Genomic DNA, 23,369 nt, shown 5'->3' on the forward strand with positions numbered 1-23,369 from the left:
ATTTTGTTAAAAATCTCATGAAATAAAGGCGAGCCCAGGCACAGAATAGCCGTTTAAGCATGTAATGTCATTTTAAAAAAATAATAAATAGATTGCAATTTAGATATAAATTGCATCAGAAGTAAAAAGGTGTCCAGTTTAGCGCGTCTCATCCGGGGTTGAGTAACAAACCGTCTGGCAGCAGCGCGTCCGATGTTCGCGCATTATCTCGCGAGACTTGTCCCGCAGCCATGGAGAAGCGAACGTTCCGGCGGATCTGAGCGTGTTTCCCCCCCGAAGAGAACCGCGGCCTCGGCTACACTTCCACCGACTTACGCGGCGGTTTTTCGGAGACGGTGTGCGGGGGGGAACAGCCCCTCTTCGGTGTGTTAGCGAGCTTACTCAACCCTCCGGACGAGGAAGGCGCTTTTGACGCGAAGATGGGCGGCGTTTCCCGGCCGCGCTCGTCCGGCGGGGAGAGACCGCGTCCATCTGGGGGCAGAGAGCCGGCCAGCCGCGCGTAGACTCCGGAAACAAGCCGGGCGGGAATCCGGTTCCGAATCACTGAATCACCGGTAACGACCAGCGTCGCTCGGGTGACAAAGAAAGAAAAGCTCCGGTCCCGGCGGAATGGTAACCCTCCAGCCCGGGCAGCCACCCTCTCCTCCGGGGCTGGAGACGCGCCTCACGTCGGGGTGAGGAGGCGGCGGCGGAGGAGGAGGAGGAGGAGGAGGAGGCGGGAGAGGAGGAGGGGGACGCTTGCACATCTCCCGCCCGGATCTACCCTCACCATGAGCGGACACGCCGACCACACCGCCGCGGCAGTCCGATCCGGATACCGGGGACTTTTTTAAATGTCCGGATGCGCGGATCCACGCACCTGCGTCCCCGGACATGGATAAACTCACCGTCATCTCAGGCTGCCTCTTCCTCGCCGCGGACGTCTTCGCCATCGCAAGCATCGCCAACCCGGACTGGATCAGCACCGGGGAGTCCGCCGGTAGGGCCGCCGGTCGCGGGGCCAGAGAGCCGAGGTGGCGGCCGCAAAGCGAAACTTTGTGGCGTGTCTGTGTGTGTGTGAGTGTGTGAGTGTGTGTCCATACAACCAAATCTTCACCAGATACACTGTGATGCAAACCTGTCCTATACTATACTATACTATACTATACTATACTATACTATACTATACTATACTATACTATACTATACTATATAGATCAAAAGTAAGCAATAATAGTATTTGATTGAAGTCATGACTTAACATGCTATGGGTATTTTTCACTTTTATGACAAAAATGTAATATCAAATTCCACTATTATTTTTTGTGCTCGACCCCTTGAACCAGCTGTGGACATTTTTTTGCATGGATCCTCCTTAATTTTCAAGAAGTATCATTATCTTATCATTGTCATTATTATTATTGTTATTGTGCTGATTTTGAAACGATTTTCTTTCAAATTGTTGAGTTGGTTTCAGACTAAAATTTGGTTAATTTTACATTTCTGTCAAGGTGTAGCAGAAAAAATGATAATAATAATAATTATTAATATGATAACGGTATTGATAGTAATAATGAACAATAATAATATTCATTTCGTATATTATTAGTCCATAATAATAAGTATTGAAAATTTCAGTTTAAGAAAGGTGACAACCAACTTGTTACTGGTGTGCTGGCCAGACGTCTAGTGAACCTTCTCCAATGTTTCTCCTAAGGTAACGTCAAGTTCACACATGTCAAGCTTGTGAATGAGGTGTGTGTATGTGTGTGTGTGTGTGTGTGTGTGTGTGTGTGTGTGTGTGTGTGTGTGTGTGCTGCTGTGGCTGCGCCTCTCATCCACCTAGTAAAAGAAGACACAGGTTTATAGCACACAGGAATCTCAACAGGCTTTCCATGCCTTGTTATATTGCCTTGTGGAGCGGGAAGGGGGGGGGGGGGGACTAACACAAGGATTTAAAGATAAATAGATGAATAAATAAAACTAGCTTTAACTGTCCACTGGGCTGGTTCAAGGAAAAATGACCCACACATAAAAAGTAGCCCATCCAATTGCAATAGATTTTAAAATTTGCATTTTAGCATCTGAAAGCAACTATGTCTGACAGAGGGGGAGATGTTGTTAACAACATCTGGTATGTAATTGTTAGGTGATTAGAACAAGCAAACGGCGATTGTTTTTCACCAGAATGTGAAGAAATGCCAAACAGCCCTCACTCCGGAGGCTTCCCGTCCAGTCCCACGCAGCTAATGGTGGCCTGAAACGACGGCTGCGCTTAGAATTCCTTTTGTTCGTGTGAAATTAACAGGTTGCCGATCACCTGGAGGCAGGAAGTGTTGTTTCGGGAATGAGGACGAGTACCTTTTAATGAGGCCCCCTGGGAAAATAATGTCTTTCACCCTGAGAATCGGGGCCGTGACGTCGAGCTTTTAATGCACACTCGGAAGTCAGACGCATTAAAAGAGCGGCGGGGTGCAAGACTCTGCCCTGGCCGGACCAGGCCCTCGATGGATTCTCAGCGGTCAAATGTCGAAAATATCCGGCCAGCTCGGTTTTACCGCTCAGGATTAGATTTCCTCTTCTCCTTTCAGCTTCCTCTGCCACGCCGGTGTTTTGCATCTTCTCCCGTCATCACCTGGCAAAGAGGAGGAGGATAGGAAGGCCTCCATGACTTTACACGGAAAGAAAAGAACAAATACAATTAGAGATAAACACATGACTGCACAAAGTACTTTCAGATTGTTTTTTTTTTTTTTTTTCAAAACTGACATACACATCACACAGCGCAAGCCATACTTATGAAACAGCAGTATTCCCGAGAATCAGCAGTAGTAGTATTGACGCAGCGCTACATGTGGTTTCAATGCAACCGCTTGTTGCCCCAAATGTGTCGTCACGTTGCGTCCGTGTGAATAAATGCCCCCCGCGCCGCCCGGAAGCACCCGTGACAAATCCGAAGGTGTTTATTCGGATCTTTGGTCGAGATGTTTTGCATGGAATCACTGCAGGCTAAGGGTTTGCCGGTTTAATGAGTTTCTAAGAGGAAACATCTGTGTTTCTCCTTAACTCTTCTTCAGCCTGGTGCTTAAAGCAAACAGCATCTCTACCCCCCACCCTCCACCCAGAAAACCCATGATTCCCTATCACTTTTACTATAGATATTATATAAAACTACACTATTTTCCTTAATGAATGAGGCAAAAGTGTGTCTTCTACCCCCTTTTGTTCGGTGCCATCTGTAGGACAGATCACAATCGACATTGTCTTCCGCTCTGCGGTACGAGAGGATGTGTTGAGATGGAACAGGATGTCCCGAGCGTGGCGGGAACAGTGCGGCCTACGAGAGGAAGTGGTCGAGGCGCGGTGCCGGTGTCATCGCCCGGCGATGCATCTATCGTCAGGAAGTGGCGCTTGTCCACGGCGTCATGGCCAGCGAAAAGGCCTGATTTTGTCCTGATGGTGTGAGGGGAGTTTAGCCCACAGAGGATGTGTGTGTGTGTAGTGTACTTATTTATGAATTTAAAACAATTCTCCACGCTGGTATTGGGTGACATTTCATTTCCAGCATTAAGTCCACAATATATAAAGAATGGATTTAATGTATGTCATCAGTAGATGTTTTATTGAGGGGATAAAATGTAATTTCTCTGGTAAATACAATGTGTTTCATCATTTTTTTCGTGATATGGGTTACTTGAAATTTTGGCCACAGTGGCAATTATTTAAATTCTGCATTTGCCGAGCCGCCGCTTGTTAGAATAAATTCATAAACGCAGCAGACGCCGTGAAGCCGGAGGTGTCTGCTTGGCGCACAGTCAATGCTGGCTCAAGATAATTCTGAGGAAGGGGGGGGGGGGGTGCAAAAAGTGGGAGACAAAAGAAAAAAAAATGAAGGTGTGGGAGGATTTGCATTTTTTTGTTGCTGTGTGTGTGACGTGTGGATGGTTGTGTAGCTGGACTGGATGAACAGTTGAGCAGATGGAGCTCCAAGCGTGTGTGTGTGCGCGTGGATGTGTGATTGTGTGTGTGTTTGGCAGACGGGAGGAGTTTTTCTCTTACCAGCTCTGATGCGTGTGTCACCCGACAATTTATAGGCTGTCTCTCTCTGTCTGATGCGTACACGGTCCATCGGATGAATATGTTTGCTGGGGTTCACCTGCACCTCTGACATCACACTTGTCTGGTTCATCGGGTCCTTGTCAATCCCAGGGGTCAACACACACAAACACAAACACACACTTATCGCTGCTTAATAGTGACATCGTGATGAAAAATCAGACAAACACCTTCACGACGCCATCAAACTCCCTTCCGGGCTGCAATCGCAGTGTTAAACATGCCCAGTATTGATCTTCTATTATAAGGATCAACTTCATTGCAGTCGTTCTCGACAGGTGCTCGCCATCGCGTTGCTTCGCAGTTACATCTGACGGTGAGTGAGTTTATCCTGTTAGATAAACAGATGGTGGCTAATTTAACTAAAACGCTGAAAAATTGTAATAAGTGGCAATATATTAAGTAATGTGACTATGAATATGAACACTTCCTGGAAATTACCTATCCCAGCTGTGATTGGGTGCATGTACCTGGGTTCAACTGGTCGCCAACCAATCACAGGGTCTCATATAGAGACGTACAACTATTCACTTTCTCGGCCGAAACTACTGCATTTCTTTGTTTTAAATCAGGGATTGGGATAAAATCTCAAAAACACACCAGTGAACTGGGGGTCACTGTCAGTCCGTCAGACAGATTGAGCTTTTTTTCAGTACGCGTCACACGTATTACCAGCAGCGTCACGTTAGATAGGCATCTAGACGACGACGGCCAGACCTAAGAGCCGCATTTTGGCAAAAGGTGAAAAGTATTGTGTCAACGACTTCCTCAGCGAGCCTCTGTTGACCAGGTGCACTCGGAGCGATTTCGCCACAGTTTTCAATCACATTGCCAGCGCGTGTGTGTGTGTGTGTGTGTGTGTGGAGGGGGGGGGAGTTGAGGCCCCAACTCAATGCTGCTGAGAACTGCGTCCAAACACTGATCATCACATCTCGGCCTGGCAGACAGCTGGCTGTGTCGCGGAAACAGAGGCAATTCCACGGTGTTGAATCACCTGTGTGTGCATGTGTGTCTGTGTGTGTGTGTGTGCGCATGTGTTACAGGATAAATAACAGTACCCAGTTACATGGAAGCCACTCGGGCTGGGAGTCAGGGGGAAACAATGTGAGAAGGGTGGCGGCAGAGAGAACGCAGAGGAGGGGGTGGGCGACCCTTCATGGAAACAATGGCCGAAGGCTATTGTGCAGATTTGACCGCCGGTCCTGCAGCGAGAGCTCAGGTTGTACGAACCTCTGCTCTCCCACGGTCCTGGTCTCGCTCCTGCAGATGTTCTGCGACCTCGAGATATCGACCGGCGTCCGCTGACGAGCTCCGCCTCCTCTGTCCGCACCGCAGGCTCTCTGACGGTCGGCCTGGTCCGCCAGTGCCAGACCATCCACGGACGGGACCGGAGCTGCATCCCGCCGCACATGCCGCCCGAGTGGATAACCACGCTCTTCTTCATCATCCTGGGCATCGTCTCCCTCACCGCCACCTGCGGCCTGCTGCTGATGTCACACTGGCGCCGAGAAGCCATCAGATACGCTCGCTGGATCGCCTTTACAGGCCGTAGGTGTTCGTCATCCGCCGGCCCCTTTGTTTCTCTCTCTCTCTGTTTGAGTTAAGGTTCATTTCATGCCACTTTAAAGTTAATTTCTTCTGCAGAAATAGCAATTGAAATTTATTTTCATTTCCATGTGATTCTTAAATGCATTTTGACACCAAAATGATCAAGCTATATATTTATAAGATTTCTTTCGCGTAATCCTTCTAAGTCAGGATGAGTTCTTGCTCATCTCAGGTGAATCTGTGTTTGCAGGATCCTGAAATTCAAGTTGTGGACAAACTGCTAACCTGCAGAGCCTAGTTTCTGGACACTGATTTTTAATGGCTGAGACTAGAAACTTCTCATCCAGGAGAAGTATTTTATGCGCTCTCGATGACGCCTTCACAGCCCCCGCCCTTTATTTATCTATTTACTCTTTGCTGTTTTTGTTGTCAGCAGCGCATCTAATGGATTAGATATCAGTAGCCTTGACTTATTGGTCTGGACGAGACAGGCCTGCGGAGCTGCATGCATGATACCACTGACGCCCAAAGGCATCCTTTCACCAATACCGTGTCAATAATACACAGCTGATTCAGTCAGGATTAATAATTTGCACTCCCTTGGAATGGTAAAGCGGCGGCATTTGCTGCTCACCTCCTCTTGCAGACTCTTTATTTTCCCTTTTGTTACATCATCCATCCCTGCCTAGGTGCTAAATGTAATCAATTATCAATTTGTTTGAATTCTCAACTGCTTCACATCTTTGGCCATTTCATAATTTTTATCCATTTACCTAACGCCATATGATGCTCCATGTATATTATGAAAAATCTTTTTTTACCGTCTATTATCACCAATGCCGATGCCCGTTTCAAGCAGGCAGATGTGTGTTTATATAAACTGAGCATCTCACCGGTCTTTTCCAAGGCCCCGACCCCTCGGGGCCCGGGGGCCCGAGGGACCGGGGGGTTCTGACGGTCTCCCCGTTGTGTCCCTCCTCCGCAGTGGTCCTGTTCTGCATGGCTGCCCTCATATTCCCGATCGGCTTCTACATCAACGAGGTCGGAGGACAGCCGTACAAGCTGCCCAACAACACGGGTGTGGGCTCCTCCTACGTGCTCTTTGTGCTGTCCATATTCTTCACCATCGTGGGGCTGCTGTTCGCGGGGAAGGTGTGTTTACCCGGCTGACGTTCTAGCGCCCCCGCCCCAGCCCGCCCCCCCTCCTTCGCTTTCAGAGGCACTCTCGCAAGTTGAGTCGGAACCGCACCTCGGCGACCGTTGGAAGTCGGACAGGACCGAGGAGAACCCGTCTGGCTCTCCCTTCCCGGAGAAGAGCGGCGATAACTGGCTCCCGAGTCACATCCGTCCATCTGTGCGCTCAGGAGGGGAGGGAGGGGGTCACGGCCGACCTGACCCCAGAGGATGAGGAGGAGCGTGCAATGGGGTTCGTGAAAAGCAAACTGACTGAAGACCCTTTTCAAGGATTCATCCATCACCTAAAGGATGAATATCAGATGACTGGAAAACCTGATTTTCACCTCATCGAACAAAACTGGGATCAGACTGAAGCCAACCGGTGATGCAGGTTTACCCAACATCACATATGTAATATATATAAACGTCCACTTTCCTGGCACAACTTATTTATTTGCAGTTTTTTTGTATTTTTATTACGAGGCCTAATGTATTTCAGCGTCCCCCGCCATTAAAAATGTCACCTGGATCACCTTGCCTTAAAGAGCCGTTCACCCTTAGAAAGGTTCGCCACAAAACCCCGTCGGCTTTGGTGAACCGGGGCCAAATACAAACGTTGAAAGCCAAGCACAGCCACAACTGTTTATTTTTTTTATTATTATTATTCAAGTGCTGCACTGAATGTATTAGTCACCGCTCTGAAGGCTCTCACTGTCGGAGAAGCATCGGGACTAAATGTGAAAAATGTATTTTTTGGGGGGGGGACAAAACAACAAATCTTCCTGCATGGTCCTGACTCTAAAATTAGAATGCTGAAAGCAATTTGTTATTATTCATAGCTGTTTTCTATTATTATTGAAAAAAAAAAAACGTCACGCAATTACAAAAAGTCAGAACAGGTTTCACGCGTGGTCGGTCTCCACGTCGCTGTGTAAACACTGTACAGAGGAAGCACAAAGACTTGGTTTCTGCGATTCAGACGGGAAGTTTGACGGCCTCTTCGCCGGCGTAAAGACGAACCGGCAGCCGGTTCACGGTCCGACGGAAGGATCCGTCTGGAACCGGCTCTCGGGAGCGCCGATTGTTTATTTATCCTAACAATACATTTTGTCTTGAAAGATCACAAACGTTCTCATTCTTGATGCGGAAGCTTGCATTCACCGCTCGGAGAATTCAGCTCTTCCGAGCGGAACACGGCGAGTTTGAAGCTTATTTACGCCGCCGCCTGGTGCCCACTTTCTCTCCCGTGCCGGCGTAAACGCGCAGGATCCTATGGTTGCCATAGGAACGTAGTGGAAAAGTATTTGATGTGTATTTGTTAAAAAAAAAAAAAAAAAAAAAAAAAAAAGATCCAGCCGGCTCTAATGCCAACAGCAGGAATCCAGCGGAGTGTGTTAAAGGTCACGTCCCACTCGGCCACAGGGAGCCAAGGATCCATGCAGCCGCCGCTGCCTTTGACATTCCTTCGGCATCCCGCAGCCTCCAGCGCCACTATTTTAAGACCACATATGAATTTTTATTTTAAATGTATGGATTGGCCTTGTGGTTAAAGAGGGCGAGGGTTTCTCCACAGCGCTGTGAACGGAGGCATCAGACGCCTCCAGCCATAAAACCGAATCCTTTTCTGCACACCGAAGTGCCCTTGGGCAAGACAATGAAGGCCTAGTTGCTCCCGATGCCCTGTTTTGCACCGTTCTGATCTGTGTGTGTGTGTGTGTATGTGTGTGTGTGTGTGTGTGTGTGTGTGAGAAACTGCTTTCGAGTGTAAATCGCTTTAAAACCGCATTGTGGAAGTGCTCTATAAGTGGAGACTGCTGACACTTAGAAAATAACATTTAAAAAAACTCATGGATTCCTTGCCCCATTTGGAATTAGTCATAAAACTTTTTTTTTGGTCCTGATCATTTCTTGTAGATTTAAAGCTATGTTTAGAATTTTTCTGTGATATTCTGATCACTTTATCCTGGAATTTCCGTGTAATTCAGCCGTGGCATTTTCCTTGGGAAAAAAAAATGGTGACACGAGTGACGATAAACAGACTGACCCCACAACTGAAAATAGAATGACTTGATAGTTTACAGAAAATGTGATTAAATCATTAATTAGATTTACTCCTATAATAGGCTTTTTATAGTCCCCCTCATTCATTTCAATAACACCCCCCCACCCGGGTTCTGAACTGAATACCAGTATTTTGATGTCATTTTAATCAGAAAAAAAAAGAGGAATCTTTAAAAAAAACAATAAAAGTATCACACAATCAGCAAATTAAGACATGGAAGTAAAAGGATTTATCAGAAATCGATAAAAGTCTGATCTGACTGGTAAAAGATAGCTGGCCAGTGCTCTCAGATGGAAATAAAAAAAATTACAGACTTCGATTGCTGGTGACGTTTCACATCAGTTAGACATGAGACACGAGAACGACTTTGACACAGAGTATAACGGAATCGTCAGCCTCACCAGATTCACCCGGAGCCGACGGTCGGCTGTGACTGAGCTCGCCGGTAACCGGGTGGATCAGTAGCCCGTGGATCTGGGCCACGGCGACTTCGCTCACGGCGGAGCTCGCGTTTCTCTTAGGCTGCGGCGGAGCTGCCGCGCTGCAGCCTGGCCACCCGCGCCGACACGAGCAGCAGGACCCCGCTGAGGACCTCCAGGCCGTAGGAGAGCCACGCCAGGCCCAGCGACCAGCCGAACGAGATGCGGATGTAGGCCAGGGCCTCCAGCCCCACCAGCCTCTCCGTCTCGGCCAGGGCCTGGTAGGAGGAGATGATGTAGAGGCTCACCCCGCACAGGGTCAGCAGGCCTGCAGAGGGAGGATCAAAACAGGGTTGCAGGATGTCAGAAGCTTTCAAATCTTATTTTTTCTTTAAAAATGAACGCTTCACTGATGTTTTTTCTCGACGCGGAGAAAACAGGAGAGCGACGGAGAACCACAAAAGCCTGTTTTGTTCGGTTTATTTCGGGGAGAAAAATAAGATAAAACCTTCGCGAGGCCGCCGTTCCGCGTCAGCTGGAAATGCGCTCCGGTCGTCGGGAAGCAGAAATTCATAACCGCGAAAATTCTGCTGAGAATACAACCGCCAATAACGCGTGAATCTCGCTTTGCAAGAGCAGGAGAGAGACAGGAAATGAAGTGACGCATGTGCTTACACAACATCCTTGTTCGGGGACCCGAGCGAGACGCACAAGCAGGCCCACGCAAGTTTGTTGCCACTGGAAACACGTTCGATTCAACATCTTGCCGCTGATTTTACGAGGGGGTGCGAGCGGAGAGGCTGTCGAAAGCCTGAAGCACGACTAATAATTGTTTTCATCACCAACCGCACCTGGAGTAATGAAGCAGACGCGTTCAGATGTCTCACATTTAGGCGGTTTGTTGCGAATCGATCTTTTTCCCGGTCGATCTTAAATGTTCCGTAATACTAACATCACGCACAGGTGTCGAGCAGCGACACACACCCCTGGAAGTGTGTGTCGGTCATGTCTGTGACCTCTCACTGACCCCCGTCATGAGGAACGAGGGGGGGTTAAATCAGCATCTGAAAAAATGGCAACGGTCAACAGATGGATATTTCGGCAAAGAAAAAACACTCGCTGGAATAACATTCACTCTGAATTATATTTCACATAGAGCACACAACCATACACTCTCTCATATTCACTCATTCACATGCCTGAATACTTTGTGGTCTCAAGTGAACCTCCTGCATGTTTCTGGACTGCGGGAGGAAACCGGAGAACCCGGAAACCTCCGCAAACAGGTGGAGAACATGGAGACTCAACACAGAAACGCCACGTGTCAGAATCTAACCAGGGATCTTCTCGCTGTGCAGCGGAAGCGCCGATCGCTAACCAAATATCTAACCAAATTTATTTTCTCACACACACAAACACGCGGCGAATCTTTGACGGCTTCTTGTCGAGGCGATTCCAAAAACCAGGTCACATGCGGCGTCCCCGGGGGACCCGCTCTGCAACAGACCCTGCAGACACGTTACTAAATTCAAGTATTTGGAAAAAAAAAAACAAACAAACAAACAAAACAAACAGAATTACTCTCTTATTCAACCTGATTTGAAATTGATAAAAGCACCAGAAGTTTGAAAAACAACTAAAAGTTCAACTGGTGAGATTTGAGACGAATAATTTTATTAGTTTACAATGAGCGAGAAACGCTGCCGCTATAAAAGAAATGAAAAAGAAATAAAAAATGTTAGTGTTTTCGCATGAGAGAGAGGGATGTGAGACATTACCGGGAGCCTTTATGCACGCTGCACATTCAATAAAGGAATAAGATACTCTGTTGAGTTGTTACAATTGTAAATCTGTCCCAAGAAGACGCTGCCTCAGCAGCTATGAACCTTTACCGCACGATTTCATGGTAACTCATGGAGTTAAAGGAATATAATCTCACCATAAAGACGTAAAGTAGTAACCAAAAAGTATCGGAATGATACTTAAAATTTCCTACTCTTTGCTCATCTTAGGTGCTTTTGTCTGACAGAGGCCGAAGACAAAGCAAAGATCTGTTCTTCCTTTTCTTTTGTGCGCCATCAAGGCGTTCGCCCGGCGCCGTAGAAGCGCTCTGAGTAAGTTCTTGCCGCAGACGAAACGTCACACGGAATGTGAGCGGCGCCGCGACGGGATGCAATAAAACAAGATGGGAGGAACGCCGGGGCCAAATGCAGATGCAACACAGAAGCAACTTCCTCGACATCACTCTGCAGAGGATCCCTAACTATTATAAATTATGTAATACATCTCTCTCGCCGGGGGAATATTTATTATCCTCCGAGGATACCTTTTTGGACATCTCGGGAGAATTTTTCTAAAAAAAAGTTTCGTAAAAACGTCGGCCCTTCCTGTATCAACGTGTCCGTGAATTTCCCTTCATTTCACAGAGAGGCTTTTATACGGACACGCAGCTCGGAGATAATATCTCGACTCGGAGAGATGTTTTCTCTTGGACAGAGTTGTGCCGCCGTTCCTCCAAACAAACGGGTCTGCTGTGCTTTTCTGGATAAATGAGATCATATCCAAATGACGTTTCATGGCAATTCTCTAACACACACGGGTCATGCAGCGGTTGGATTAAGGATGTTTCGGAGCGCCTGATGGCACATAAGACCCCGTCTGCTAAGAACGCGATCCTACTGAAAGAAGCCGGACGTTCAAGCGGCGCGGCCCCGTTGCTTTTACCTGCCGATTAGGCAGGATCGTTTTCCAGCGAACCCCCGGGTTGTTTCGCCGAGGGTGATTGTAAACGGAGCGGGAGGGAAAGTGGCCATTAGCTGTGAAACCAGAGAGGAAATGACTTCAGCTGTTTGCAGAGAAGAGACACAATCTTTACAAAATACCACCTTAAGCAGATCATTACCAGCGGCTCTCAGGGTCACTCAAACATCTTTTCTCGTGGTCCGATTTATTTTAAAAAGCATGTGATGGCAAAGTGACGATGAGAATAAAAGCAGCTGGTGAAATCCTGAAAAGGGTGTGTATAAAAAAAAAAAAAAAATGATGTGAGACAATTCAATACAAATGAAGGTTTGAATTATACATGGGTGAATTTGGGAGGCTTATAAAGCGTTCGGAGGAATCTGGGGCAAAACAGAGCGGAGAAAAAACGGGCAGCAGGTGCTCCGAACTGACAAGTCCAAAGTTTTAATTTCTCCGGGGCTGCATTTCTCACCTCTACCCCAAAATACTCCATACACTCGTTTAGGCCGATGGACATATGATGGGCACCTGAAGGAACGGGCAGCGTGTGTTTTGATGCGTGTGGCGGTGAATCAAACCGTTGTCCGTTTGCCGCCTCTTTGCACGAGCTTGATCAATCGCGATGGGATGGGGGGGCGTGCGGGGCGAAAAAGGAGAAATCTGGCGAAAAACAAAGACCAACCAAATGAAAGGAGAGCTTTCACAAGTTCACAAGACAAGTCCAATCTGATTCAGACCTTCATTCCTTTCCAAACGCGGCCATGTGCTGTTCATTAAGGGAGGCTATAAAGAGCCCTTTCCAACTGTCTTTCTATCACAAGGTTCACTTTATGGAGGTCATTAGGCCTTGGCGAGAAACCACCGTCCAACCCGGAGGGGAACGGCTCTGCCATATGATCCGCCACTACTTTTATGTGCCTTCAGATAACCAGATTACATTAATACTTAAATCAACATAATAAATGTAGGTGTTTACCTAGTTAGCGGTTGTCTAACTCTCCCGCTAACATGAGCGGAGATGATTTGTTAGTCCGACACTGAGCGCGTGTGATGGTCTGCGGCTGGAGGGATTCATCGGTTGAAGGCCAAGATAAACTTGTCGATAAATAATCGTTTGCCGAAATCGAGTTTGGGGGGAAAAAAAAGATGGTTGAGCGTCTTTTAAAGATTTCAACATGTTTAACGTGTGAATTAGCGATTCAGCCTTTCCAGTAACAAGTGAAACGGGAGGCCGGTGTCGTTTCTTCTTCTTCTTCTTCTCCTGATACAATTGTGAATTTTGTGCAAAACAAAGGAGAGGATTCATTTTTTTTCTTCACGGCAACCTTTAAAAGCCTCGTGTCACCATCTTGCTCATTTGAAATGGAGGATTAAGTCACTATTATTCGTTTAAGAATTGGATTTGACCATCGGAGATGTTGCTCCTCAAATACACTCATATGGAAATAGAAAGTTGTGTGTTTTGGGTTTAAAAACAGAAATGTGATTTAACTGCTGTCAAAATCTTTTTGAATGATTTCAAATTTGATTTGCATGGATGGTGCAGATTGAACAAAACACTCTTTAACAATAACAACCACAATGCGGGGGCGGGGGCACAAACATCTTGTTATTTGTAATTCCCTCCGGAGGATCATTTACGTCTTTGAAATAAGTAATGCTTTGTGAGCAGAGCTACCGATCAGCACGCTTCGGGAGGTCTTTTATGAGCGTCGTCTCAAATAATTCCAGTGAAATAATGTGACATTAGCAAGAACACACACACACACAGACATACTTGCACACACATATTTCCAATATGGCTGAATGAAACCACTAATAGGCTCTGGGTGGTAATAAACGTCCGTCTCTTCAGCCAAATGAGTCAATAAATATAAATTTCTGGCTTATACGCAACAAAGTGCCATCTGCTCAAATCAAACCGAATAGTCTTTGGTCGCTAGCGGGAACCCAACTTCAGGTTCCCAGCCTCTGTAGGATCAGCGATGTAGAAACAAACGTATAGATCACACAATCTAATGAATTCTCATCACTGTACACAAAGACGTAGACCCTCATCTCATTCACACTTGTCCTGTCTGTGATTGCCATGGCAACAATACAATATGTGTATTCTGATTTAATCACATATTCATTTCCTGCGGCTTGATCTCAATTCTTTGGATACAGAAATAAATTAGACCCCAATAACGATTTCCTCGAGTGTTAAAATAGGAGCAAGCATTCAGTCGCAGGAATGGCATTGTAAAGAAAGGGGTCGCACACCCCATTGGTCGTTGGTACCTAAACACACACACACCACACACATACACACACACAAACTCCAACAAACGGGGGCTCAGCTCCCTTTCCATACAGGGGTTAAAAATGTAGCAACACCAAAAGGAGCTAGAACCTAAAACCAGAGAGGAGCTTAGGTTCAGGATGACATCACCCCCAAAATAGCAATAGCATTTCTTTTTAAGAAAAAAAAAATTGAGAATGGGGATAAAGTTATGAGCAAAATCACCAGAATCATAAGGAAAAATCAGATGTTACGGATTTGCGTTCTGATGAACCTGCTTAAGTAGCGTCAGAGTGGACCCACACACACACACACACACACCTTTCAGGGTACCCAAACAAAAGGATGGAGCACTTTGACTTACTGCAGATGAAGAAGTAGGAGGCCGTACCAGTGAGGAGGACCGGGCTCCGGGCCAGGGAGCTGACCAGTCCACACATCCCTCCCAACAGCAGGAGCACCAGGCTGAGGGGGAGAACCACCACTATTGCACGGTGCATGCCTGTTACACACACACACACAGTTTGCGTTAGGGATGTCCTGACTGTCAAGCAAGCTGCAAAGATAAGGGGAGGACTAACTCAGCAGGTGCTGCTCCGCTTCTGAGAATCTGGAATAATCCGAGGTGAAGGAGTCGACGGAGTCCATATTCACCTTCCCACCTTCAAGATGCACACACCAGATTCACTTAAGTGTTTATTCCAACTCCACCAAGACACTTGAGGAGGACCAACCCCCCTTGAGATGAAGTGTCCTACCTTCATGGATGCTCCACAGTCCCAAGTTGGAGCTCATGATGTCAATGTGACTCGTGTTGATGGGGTTCTTCTCTATGATGTACCAGTACTCGGTCCCGATGGAGGTCGCCAGGAAGGCGAAGCTGAGTCCCCCGCAGACGCCGGCGGCGACCACCAGGGAGCCGAAGGTGACCCTCATGGCGCGCGTGGTGGGAGGAACAGGAGTCTGCGCGCTACGGCGTGGAGGTGTTGGAGATCAGCGCGCCTGCATCGGCAGCCGGTGGGGTTTTGGAGTGGATGGTGAGGAGCTCTCTAGGGAGCGACGCAGACTCTCTCTCCTCCTCACCCGAGTCTGGGAGGGAGTTGGCTCCTTTAATGAGGAGCCACATGTCCGAGACGGAAAACGTGGAGGGAGAACTTGGTGAGGGAGGAGGAAGAGGAGGATGGCTCTGACACTGAGAAGGTGGAACCACCGGACAAACTGGATAATGTGTGCGATCTCAAAACAGATCCACATATTTTGTGAAAATCATTTTCCCTCGGGACATTGGTTTTTCCTGAATCAGGGGAGCTGTGGTCCGAACACTGGCAGCCGCTGTCTCACAAACCAGCACCAAGTTTAGAGGAAAACAAAGTGCTGCCAAGTGTGTGACACAATGTGTGACACAAGAAATTCTGAAATTTATCTTTAGATTGCATACAATCTAACCCACTCCATTAATACACCAAATGCATGTAGGTTAAACAAAAGAAATAGTTTAATGAATAAAAAGTTTACACGAGACGTGTGTCTCAGAGAGATAGTATACAACGTGTACACGAGAAACAAACAGTTCATGAAGAAACCATAGAAAAAAGTCAAGCGCTCACACAGCATCCATTCAACCCATCTGCGTCGGTCCTCATTTCATTCTTCATCCATAGCTGTCTTGATAATTTCTCCACGCCTTAATTTGGCCGCCTCTTCAAACTTGGTGATGGCCTCATTTAAGGACTTGTTCTACGAGAGGGGAGATATGATGTGCTTGAGATTCACATTTGTCCCGTCCTCACAAAACACAGAAACTGACACTGGTCTAAATGTTCAATCTATTCACTGTTGAGATGTCAGACAATGGAACGAGGATAAAATAGTAACAGCTGATACAGAAAAACCAACAGGGTTATTCATTAATCTAACTTAAAAAGCGAACTAAGTACTCATGATAATCTATTATACAGCCGATTATGCTGTGGAAAATCATACATTGATGGACTTCTGCTGCTCCTTCTGAAGTTTAAAGAACTCTTCTACTGTCAGCTCCTCCACGGTTTTCTTCAGGGCGATGAAGTGGCAGGACGGGGAGTGAGACTTGTGCTCCTTTCTGGCAGAGGTGAAGAGAAAAGAAAGGGTATAAACAAGATTGTCCGCATGGTGCAAACATCTGGTTGAAATTGACATCTGGTTGAGAGCTAGGGGGTGTGACCGTTGCCCAATGTTGCCTTTGCAACTGGACTTGGTATTTCTTCTGAAGAAGTTTCACATCAGAGAGGGTAGTTCATGAACATGTACAGCTGCCATGACAAGACTTGACAAGGATTAACCACGACCTGGACGACTGAGGGGCTTAATAGACGTGTGTGTATTTACAATTTACCGTATAAGGACGTATTTTAAACTACCTAAACATTTTTGAAGTTACTGAGAAGTTTTAAGGCGATTCCAAACAAATGCCTTCGAAAATATAGGAATACTCAGATTATTCATTACTTCAATATTTTAAAAACTAATACTATATTCAAAGGTCAGATCTGTTAGACAGTGTCTTCAGTGTCAGTCTATCCATCTATCTTCCAGTATCAGCTAGTCCTAAATAGGGCAAATATTATGATAAAACTTCCTCTAATTTTCAAAGATAACCACTTGATTTCAAATTGTTTTTCTCTAAAGTGGACTCCTGAGCTTGTTTCTCTCGAGCTCGACATCACAATGATCTTACAGGGGGTTGTCGTCCGGTTCCCAGCCCTCAAGCTCCTTCAGACAGAAGAAACACATGGCAATGTCCGGGCAGTTCTCTGACGGGATGTGGATAAAGCCAGCTTTCGCCATCTGGGGACATAAGTTTGCAGGACACATGGATAATCAATGTATTTATCGATAAAATGGAAGTAAAGGGATTGGATGACACTTAGATCCCATTTCTTCAGACTGACACCAACAATCAGTCTCCTTAAGGGATTGAGATGTGAGAAACAACAAATAACAGTACATTAGTATGTGAACTACAACATGTCAAATCTTGTTGTAAAAAGTGAAAAGCCTCTCAGATGAGACGCGAAACGATTTCAAAAGAAGAAAACAAGTCCAATTGCCACGATAAGATTTATTAACCATGACTTAGAAGACTGGGAACCTCCATGGATATGTGAATTACCATCAAATTTCCATAATTACGATTTTTGCCCCGTCAACGATTTTATAAGTGTTAGTTTCGTGACATATCGATAACATAAAAGTCACGTTGGCGACTTATATGATAAGATTTCACAAGTTCTGGATCTAGAAATCAATAGCAAACACCGGAGCACGTCGCCATCTTTGTTTTTAACCGTTCATGCCAATGCTAGCTTGCGTTGTTGACCATCTACTCACATTTTCCGGCGTGCAATCGCAGCCTTCATCGAATGGCCACCCTTCGAAGGTTTTAAGTCTGTTCTCGTAAAAGTACATTTTGAAGTCATCGTCGTTGCATAGCTCCATTTTGGGGTTTCTCGCTCCGAAGTGTCAACACCTCCGTCTGACTGACGGGTAATTTCAAATTTCGGCTACTTCTCACTTCGGCTTGTTTGATTGGACGACGAAAAGATCATGCGTCATTCGCTTCTTCTTCGTTGGTCGATAGCGCGAGAAGCTAAAGTGTAGCGCTACCCGGTGTTCCAATACTCAATGTTGTTCAACGTTTTTAGAAAGTGAGTAAAATGTACATTTTCTGATGTGAAAAAAGCCCAGACGTGTTCATTTTACCTTAGCCACACACACAATTTGCTTCGTGAGCTGGAACGAATCATATCAAGCTAGCATTAGCTTTCGACCGACGGACTTCCGCTCGGATTCATGGGTAATGTAGTTCTAGACGGGTCCATACTGAGAGGCGCGGAACTTGGCGAAAACCTCTCATGTGGCGTTGAGTTGTGTTGATTTAAACTTTATCCTGTTTTGTTACTGACTTCCAAAACTGATAGCCTATAGGGGGAAACGCCGCTACATCTGTCTCGTCGTCGATCTTTTTCCGCTATGGAAGGGAGATGCTCTGTCGAGACGCTGGTGGACTTTGGCTTTTCAGCAGCAGCGTTGACAGCCAGGGTACAATCCAGGTGTGGAGCAGATGTGTTCATCTGCACTGGGAGCGACGAGGTCTACGTATACAACCCCCACGATGGGAGACACACGGTGAGTACCAGATACACGAGATGAGACATTCCTACCTCGAAGCTCTGTGAATCCATCTTGACTGGTTTGCCCTTCACTTGCAGGCTGTCCTCCAGTTTCCCAGTCCTGTCAGTGACCTGGATGTGAGTCAGGACAAGCAGCTTCTCTATGTAGCCTGCAGAGATGGAGTTTACCGTGTCAGCTTATCATTCTCGCGATCAAGGTTAGAAACTTCTAATTGCACCGTATTCCCAACAGTTGCACTCTCACGGAAGAACTGTGGTTATAAATGTAACCTTGGCTACATTTAATGCCTCACATCAAGGTGTCTCACCACTTCTGGGTTCACAGCTCTGGGACCGATGCGCCCTCCAGTCTGTTGCATCTGCAAATCTCTGGAGATTCTCTCATTGTCAGAGAGGAAGGAGTATCAGCTGTGCTTTTAATGGATGCCACACTCCTGAGCCTTTCCCAGACGGACACGTCCTGGCTTCTGACCATGCGCAGAGTCTCAGGGCAATCAGAGCCCGGCTTGGAGACGCTGACTTCATTCAGACTGCCTCTGGTGTCAGACACCACACACCAATCCGGAAAGAGGGGTCTGAAACCACTGCTGATTTGTGTCCGACCCGGTGAAGAAGCAGCGCCGCCTCCATCCTCTACCTCTTCGTCCGACCGTTGTCTCCACCTTGAGCCCACCCTCTTCAAACTTCTATTTGGGATCGACGCCGCCCTCATTAAATCACCGGTGGTCCTTTTCGGCCTGCCAGATGGACGCCTCGGTTTCCTCCCACTCCACCTCCCAGGACCACGCCTCAGAGTCCTGCATAGCCTTGAACAGCCAGTTGTATTTGTTGGAGCATCTGTTGTCATGGAAACTGCTCCCGGACATCCACAGTGCTTGGTGGTGGTGGGTGAACAAGGGAGAGTGGTGGTAATCCTGACGGAGGAGGGAGGGTCCGAAGGAGGGGGCCTCGGAGCGGTTTTCAGCGAGGGGTACGTCGCCGGGCCGGTTTTGTGTGCCCACGTAAACGGACGGCGTCTTTACTACAGCACTGGATCAGACCTGCTGGCACTGGATCTGTCAGAGGGATCGCATGGTGGAACGGAGCGAGGCGATGAGCCTGCCAGTAAGGCCGCGTTTCGCCTTCAACCCCCGAGAAGCTTAAATGTGTGCAGACTTGTTGCCCTGGCTGAAATGACATGGAACACAGCAGGTAAATACTAGCAGAAAATGCACGGAAATGTTGAATTCACAAATGCAACCCTTCTTGACATCCATTTCTTTGGGTTCCTATGATAACCAGCTTAATTCGGAGTTGTCGGAGTTGTTGTCTTGTGTTGTTTGTATGCCAGGCAACTGGTACAACCCTAAAACTACTTGAGTGATTATGAAACTTGGCAGAGGGCCGTGTCCAAGACAAAGGAAGACCCTATTAGATGTTTGGCCGGATCCATATGAGATAGTAAACAAATGTATTTTTTTTTTGTTCTGTTTTGGCAGAGCTCCTTGTGCTCCGAGTGCCTTGCAAATAGAATTATGCAAAATAGAATCAGGTTTACAGCCTTGAAATCTTGGCTGAAAAACAAGCCCAGGGCACAGAGTTTTTTTTTTTCTCAATTTCTTGTTGAATATTATATGGATGCTTTGGCATGTAGTTCCAGTCTTACAGTAACGTGGTCCAGTTAAGTTTAAAGTGAAAACACAAAGGATGAAGCGCCAGTTATCGGTCATTAATAAGTCCAACATTCAAAACCATTATATTTTTGTATTTTTCGTATCACCGTAAACACCATGAAACATCCAGAGCTCATCGGACAGTGGGAAACATCTTTCAAGATGATTTTCTGTCATTTCAAGCGATGACAAAAATCAGTATTGTTAACCCTCTTTTTTATTTCGCAACGAATTAATCCGTTCCTATGCTGCGGGTTTGTACCTTAGTTTCCTGCTCTTCCTGCAGCAGTTCTTCTCCAACCGTGAAAAGTGCTCTTATCCAGCAGATCAAGCTGAGCTGCTGGCGCTTTCATGCAGAGGGCAGCTCCAGAGGATTACCCTGCCTGGGGGGGAAGAGGATGCAGGATCATCCAGGCTCGCCTTCACACAGGCGGGCAGTAGAATCAAGGATCTCCTCTCAGCTATTGGAGATGTCTTTGAAAGGTACACCCAGTATTATAATGATAATAAAATAAATTATAATCTATTTGATAAGAGATCAGATTGTAATTAAACAGTGGCGATATCAAGGTGTCCCTTTGCTTTCAGAGCGTCTGCTCTGAAAAACACCATCAAATCCAAGAATGAAGTTCTAAAGCACCTGAATCACGTGATGAATATCACCTTCTTGCTGATGACAGACGGCAAGGAGCAGAAGCCAATCAGATGCAGTGCGGTGACCAGCTGGAGCAGAGTGCTTCAGAGAGACTCCATGAGTTTGACCTGCTTTCTGGAGAATGGCACATCTTTTATACTGGAACGAGGCTGGACACTCAACGTGTCGGTGTGTGCGCTGTGTGACTCCGACAGAGGGGAAGGCCGCACCACAAATTTCTCCTTCCCGCTCAGCAACCTGCATCCAGGGGAGAAGCTGGAGACATCAGTGCCCCTAGCAACAGCAGGGGACGCTTGTTTCCCAATCACAGTCAGCTGCTCCCTCATCTTCTCACTCAGCAGTCTGATAGGTGAGGAGGCGGTGGCGGCCTTACCTGGCTTGCAGAGCGGTTGTATCGGCTTACCCTTGAACTCTCTGACAGTAGACTGGTTGCACGCCGTGCAGGTGAACGATCCCCCTCAAGCACATAAGAATGCCCCCTCGCACTCCTGCGACACGGCCACGGCGGATGTCATCCAAGACTTTTTAACCTCGCACCGGTCGAGGTGCCGCGGAGCCGCATCGGCAGCCCCGACACCCAAGAAACAGCGGTATTCTGCAAGTGTAAAGGTGTCAGCGGACTTAATCAGGGAGACCTTGGCGTCATCGAGTCTCTGTGTCTCTCTGCTGGATTGGCTTTTTGCTGAAAGTCCTGGCTGTGTGAAGAGGGGGAACCAAGAAGACAAGGTGCCCTTCACGTGCCCTGTGGTCTACACTCGAGGTCCTGATGGACATGTCATAAAACTGTCTACAAAAGAGGTCAAACTTTTTTTTTTAATGCTTTAAACGTAACCCAGGAGACGGAAACATCTGATCTAACAGCGGATTCCTTCTCTGCAGGTTAAGGTGTCGGAGGAGACCGGGGAGGAGGAGGACGAATCTCTGGATGCCGTGGAGGTTCAGGTTGAGAGCTCATCGATGGCTGCAGTGTGCGGGCTGCACCACGCTGTGCTGCTCAGAGTCCAGGTAGCAACCAGTGAGGTTTGCTGGATATTTAGTCTGTTTTGTTTTGTGTATTATCATATATATTATATATGCTGAGATCGAAAATATACATGAGCATGGATTGTTTATCTGTCAGCATATAATAATTCAGCAGCTCGAAGGTCGACGGTTCAGTGAATAATCCCGAGAGAGAAAATATTATAGAAGAATGACAGTTTCATATTTTTCTTCAGCAAAATGAGAAATAGTTTAATTTGACTGTTTGCAGTTTGTGTGAAAAGTTTCTGAATAGAATCTAAAGCCTCTCCATACATCAGTCGACTTTTCTGCTAATTTCAAGTTCCTTCCCTCAACTACTTTTCTTGCAAAGTTCAGGTACATTTTAAATAAGACATTTCGCTAAATTGTCACATTTCCATGCACGTTGGCCTGTGCAGTGAATCCCTCATAATCATCTCAAAATGGACACTGCACATAATGATGATAAGGTTAATAAATGGTTGCTTTATCTATTTCCCCATTGTCTTCTGTAAATTGTGTCTTCATATAATTCAAAACCTCCAATTTATCTTATTTAAAGCTTCCTCCAAGACCTTCACATCAGCGTCCTCCCTAACCGGAAGGAGGATCATGTAGGATTTTCCTGGCTCAAGATACGCCTCTGTTGAAGTTGGTATATCAGAATAATGATTTACAACCTCTCTGCATTTTTGTTTGAACACAGACTCTGCTGCAGAAGACGCCTGAGAGGGTCACTTTCAGAAAGAGTGTGAGGAGTTTATGTTTAAGGAAGGTGCACCAGCGAGCTGAGGTAAAAAAAAAAAATTAAATTCTTCTTGCGGCTGTTAGGGGGAGATGTTTTTCCAGTTCAAAATGATCTTTCGGCGAAAAGGATTTCCTCTCTCCGAAAAAGTTAACTTCATCGATTGTAATATCTTTGACAACTATGACAAACATTACAGATTTTTTTGAGTAGTTTGGATTCATAGGACTCACTTTAAAGATTTGACCATTTTGAAATCTTCACCTAGTATCTTGATAACACTGTTCTTCCCCCTTTCCCAACGCCAGCAAATGTTGAAGCGCATCCACCAAAGTCGCCTCTCGGGAGGATTCGACGCGGGCATGTCCGCGGGGCCTGCGGCTCAGTCCCTTCTGAGCATGTACCAAGAACTCAGGGAAAACCCTTTAGTCATAATTTAACCTCTACATGCTGTGGATCTGTGATGTTGTGTGACTTTACAGCAGATTTAAACACAATGTGCGTCATACTCCTCTGAATGAGCGAACGACCAATGACATGACACTAAATAAAACAGCGTTACCCTTTCAAACCCTGAAGAATTTGTGGTATGACTTTGAAATTAGTCTCCTTTGGCGATATTTTCAAACGTGGTTCATCTGGCTCCAGATGGAAGACAATGAATTAAAAGAACCAGTGTGGTTGTGTAAAGTCCCCTCTTCATGGTCTTCCTCATATGACCCATTCATTCGCATTATCAGTGTGTTGTTCAACAGCAAAGACAACCGGGTTTACCTTTGTGTTGACTGCGTTTCAGCTCACTTCCCTCGAGCTTTGT

General features: G+C 46.5%; 4 protein-coding genes across 6 annotated transcripts; 2 read left to right on the forward strand and 2 right to left on the reverse strand.

Annotated features, from left to right (window-relative positions):
- Positions 1-110: 110 nt before the first annotated feature.
- Positions 111-7,946, forward strand: LOC147214866 (uncharacterized protein C16orf52 homolog B-like). The gene is made up of 3 exons (XM_086140349.1): positions 111-979; positions 5,431-5,643; positions 6,629-7,946. Exons 1-3 carry the CDS (start codon positions 874-876, stop codon positions 6,811-6,813), a joined length of 504 nt encoding a protein of 167 aa, XP_085996475.1. The 5' UTR covers positions 111-873; the 3' UTR covers positions 6,814-7,946.
- Positions 7,947-9,304: 1,358 nt separating this feature from the next.
- Positions 9,305-15,340, reverse strand: tmem235b (transmembrane protein 235b). The gene is made up of 4 exons (XM_086140348.1): positions 15,085-15,340; positions 14,908-14,988; positions 14,691-14,828; positions 9,305-9,628 (listed from the first exon to the last, which is right to left on the reverse strand). The coding sequence occupies exons 1-4, from the start codon at positions 15,260-15,262 to the stop codon at positions 9,399-9,401; spliced, it is 627 nt and encodes a 208-aa protein (XP_085996474.1). The 5' UTR covers positions 15,263-15,340; the 3' UTR covers positions 9,305-9,398.
- A 541-nt stretch (positions 15,341-15,881) lies between these two features.
- Positions 15,882-17,872, reverse strand: birc5a (baculoviral IAP repeat containing 5a). Its single transcript, XM_086140509.1, has 4 exons — positions 17,696-17,872; positions 17,043-17,152; positions 16,310-16,427; positions 15,882-16,063 (listed from the first exon to the last, which is right to left on the reverse strand). Exons 1-4 carry the CDS (start codon positions 17,801-17,803, stop codon positions 15,971-15,973), a joined length of 429 nt encoding a protein of 142 aa, XP_085996635.1. The 5' UTR covers positions 17,804-17,872; the 3' UTR covers positions 15,882-15,970.
- Positions 17,873-18,271: 399 nt separating this feature from the next.
- Positions 18,272-23,123, forward strand: faap100 (FA core complex associated protein 100). 3 transcript variants are annotated; one of them, XM_086140505.1, is made up of 8 exons: positions 18,272-18,493; positions 18,577-18,695; positions 18,824-19,689; positions 20,474-20,633; positions 20,739-21,603; positions 21,685-21,810; positions 22,514-22,600; positions 22,861-23,123. In XM_086140505.1, the coding sequence occupies exons 1-8, from the start codon at positions 18,338-18,340 to the stop codon at positions 22,990-22,992; spliced, it is 2,511 nt and encodes an 836-aa protein (XP_085996631.1). In that variant the 5' UTR covers positions 18,272-18,337; the 3' UTR covers positions 22,993-23,123. The 3 variants fall into 3 exon arrangements, with proteins under 3 accessions (XP_085996631.1, XP_085996634.1, XP_085996633.1); XM_086140508.1 differs by having other exon boundaries at positions 21,691-21,810; XM_086140507.1 differs by having other exon boundaries at positions 20,477-20,633.
- Positions 23,124-23,369: the final 246 nt, after the last annotated feature.

Source organism: Fistularia commersonii, chromosome 33 (assembly GCF_037954325.1).
Source record: "Fistularia commersonii isolate RoL2024-O1a breed Wild chromosome 33, RoL_Fcom_v1.0, whole genome shotgun sequence".
In the NCBI taxonomy this organism is placed as follows: domain Eukaryota; kingdom Metazoa; phylum Chordata; class Actinopteri; order Syngnathiformes; family Fistulariidae; genus Fistularia; species Fistularia commersonii.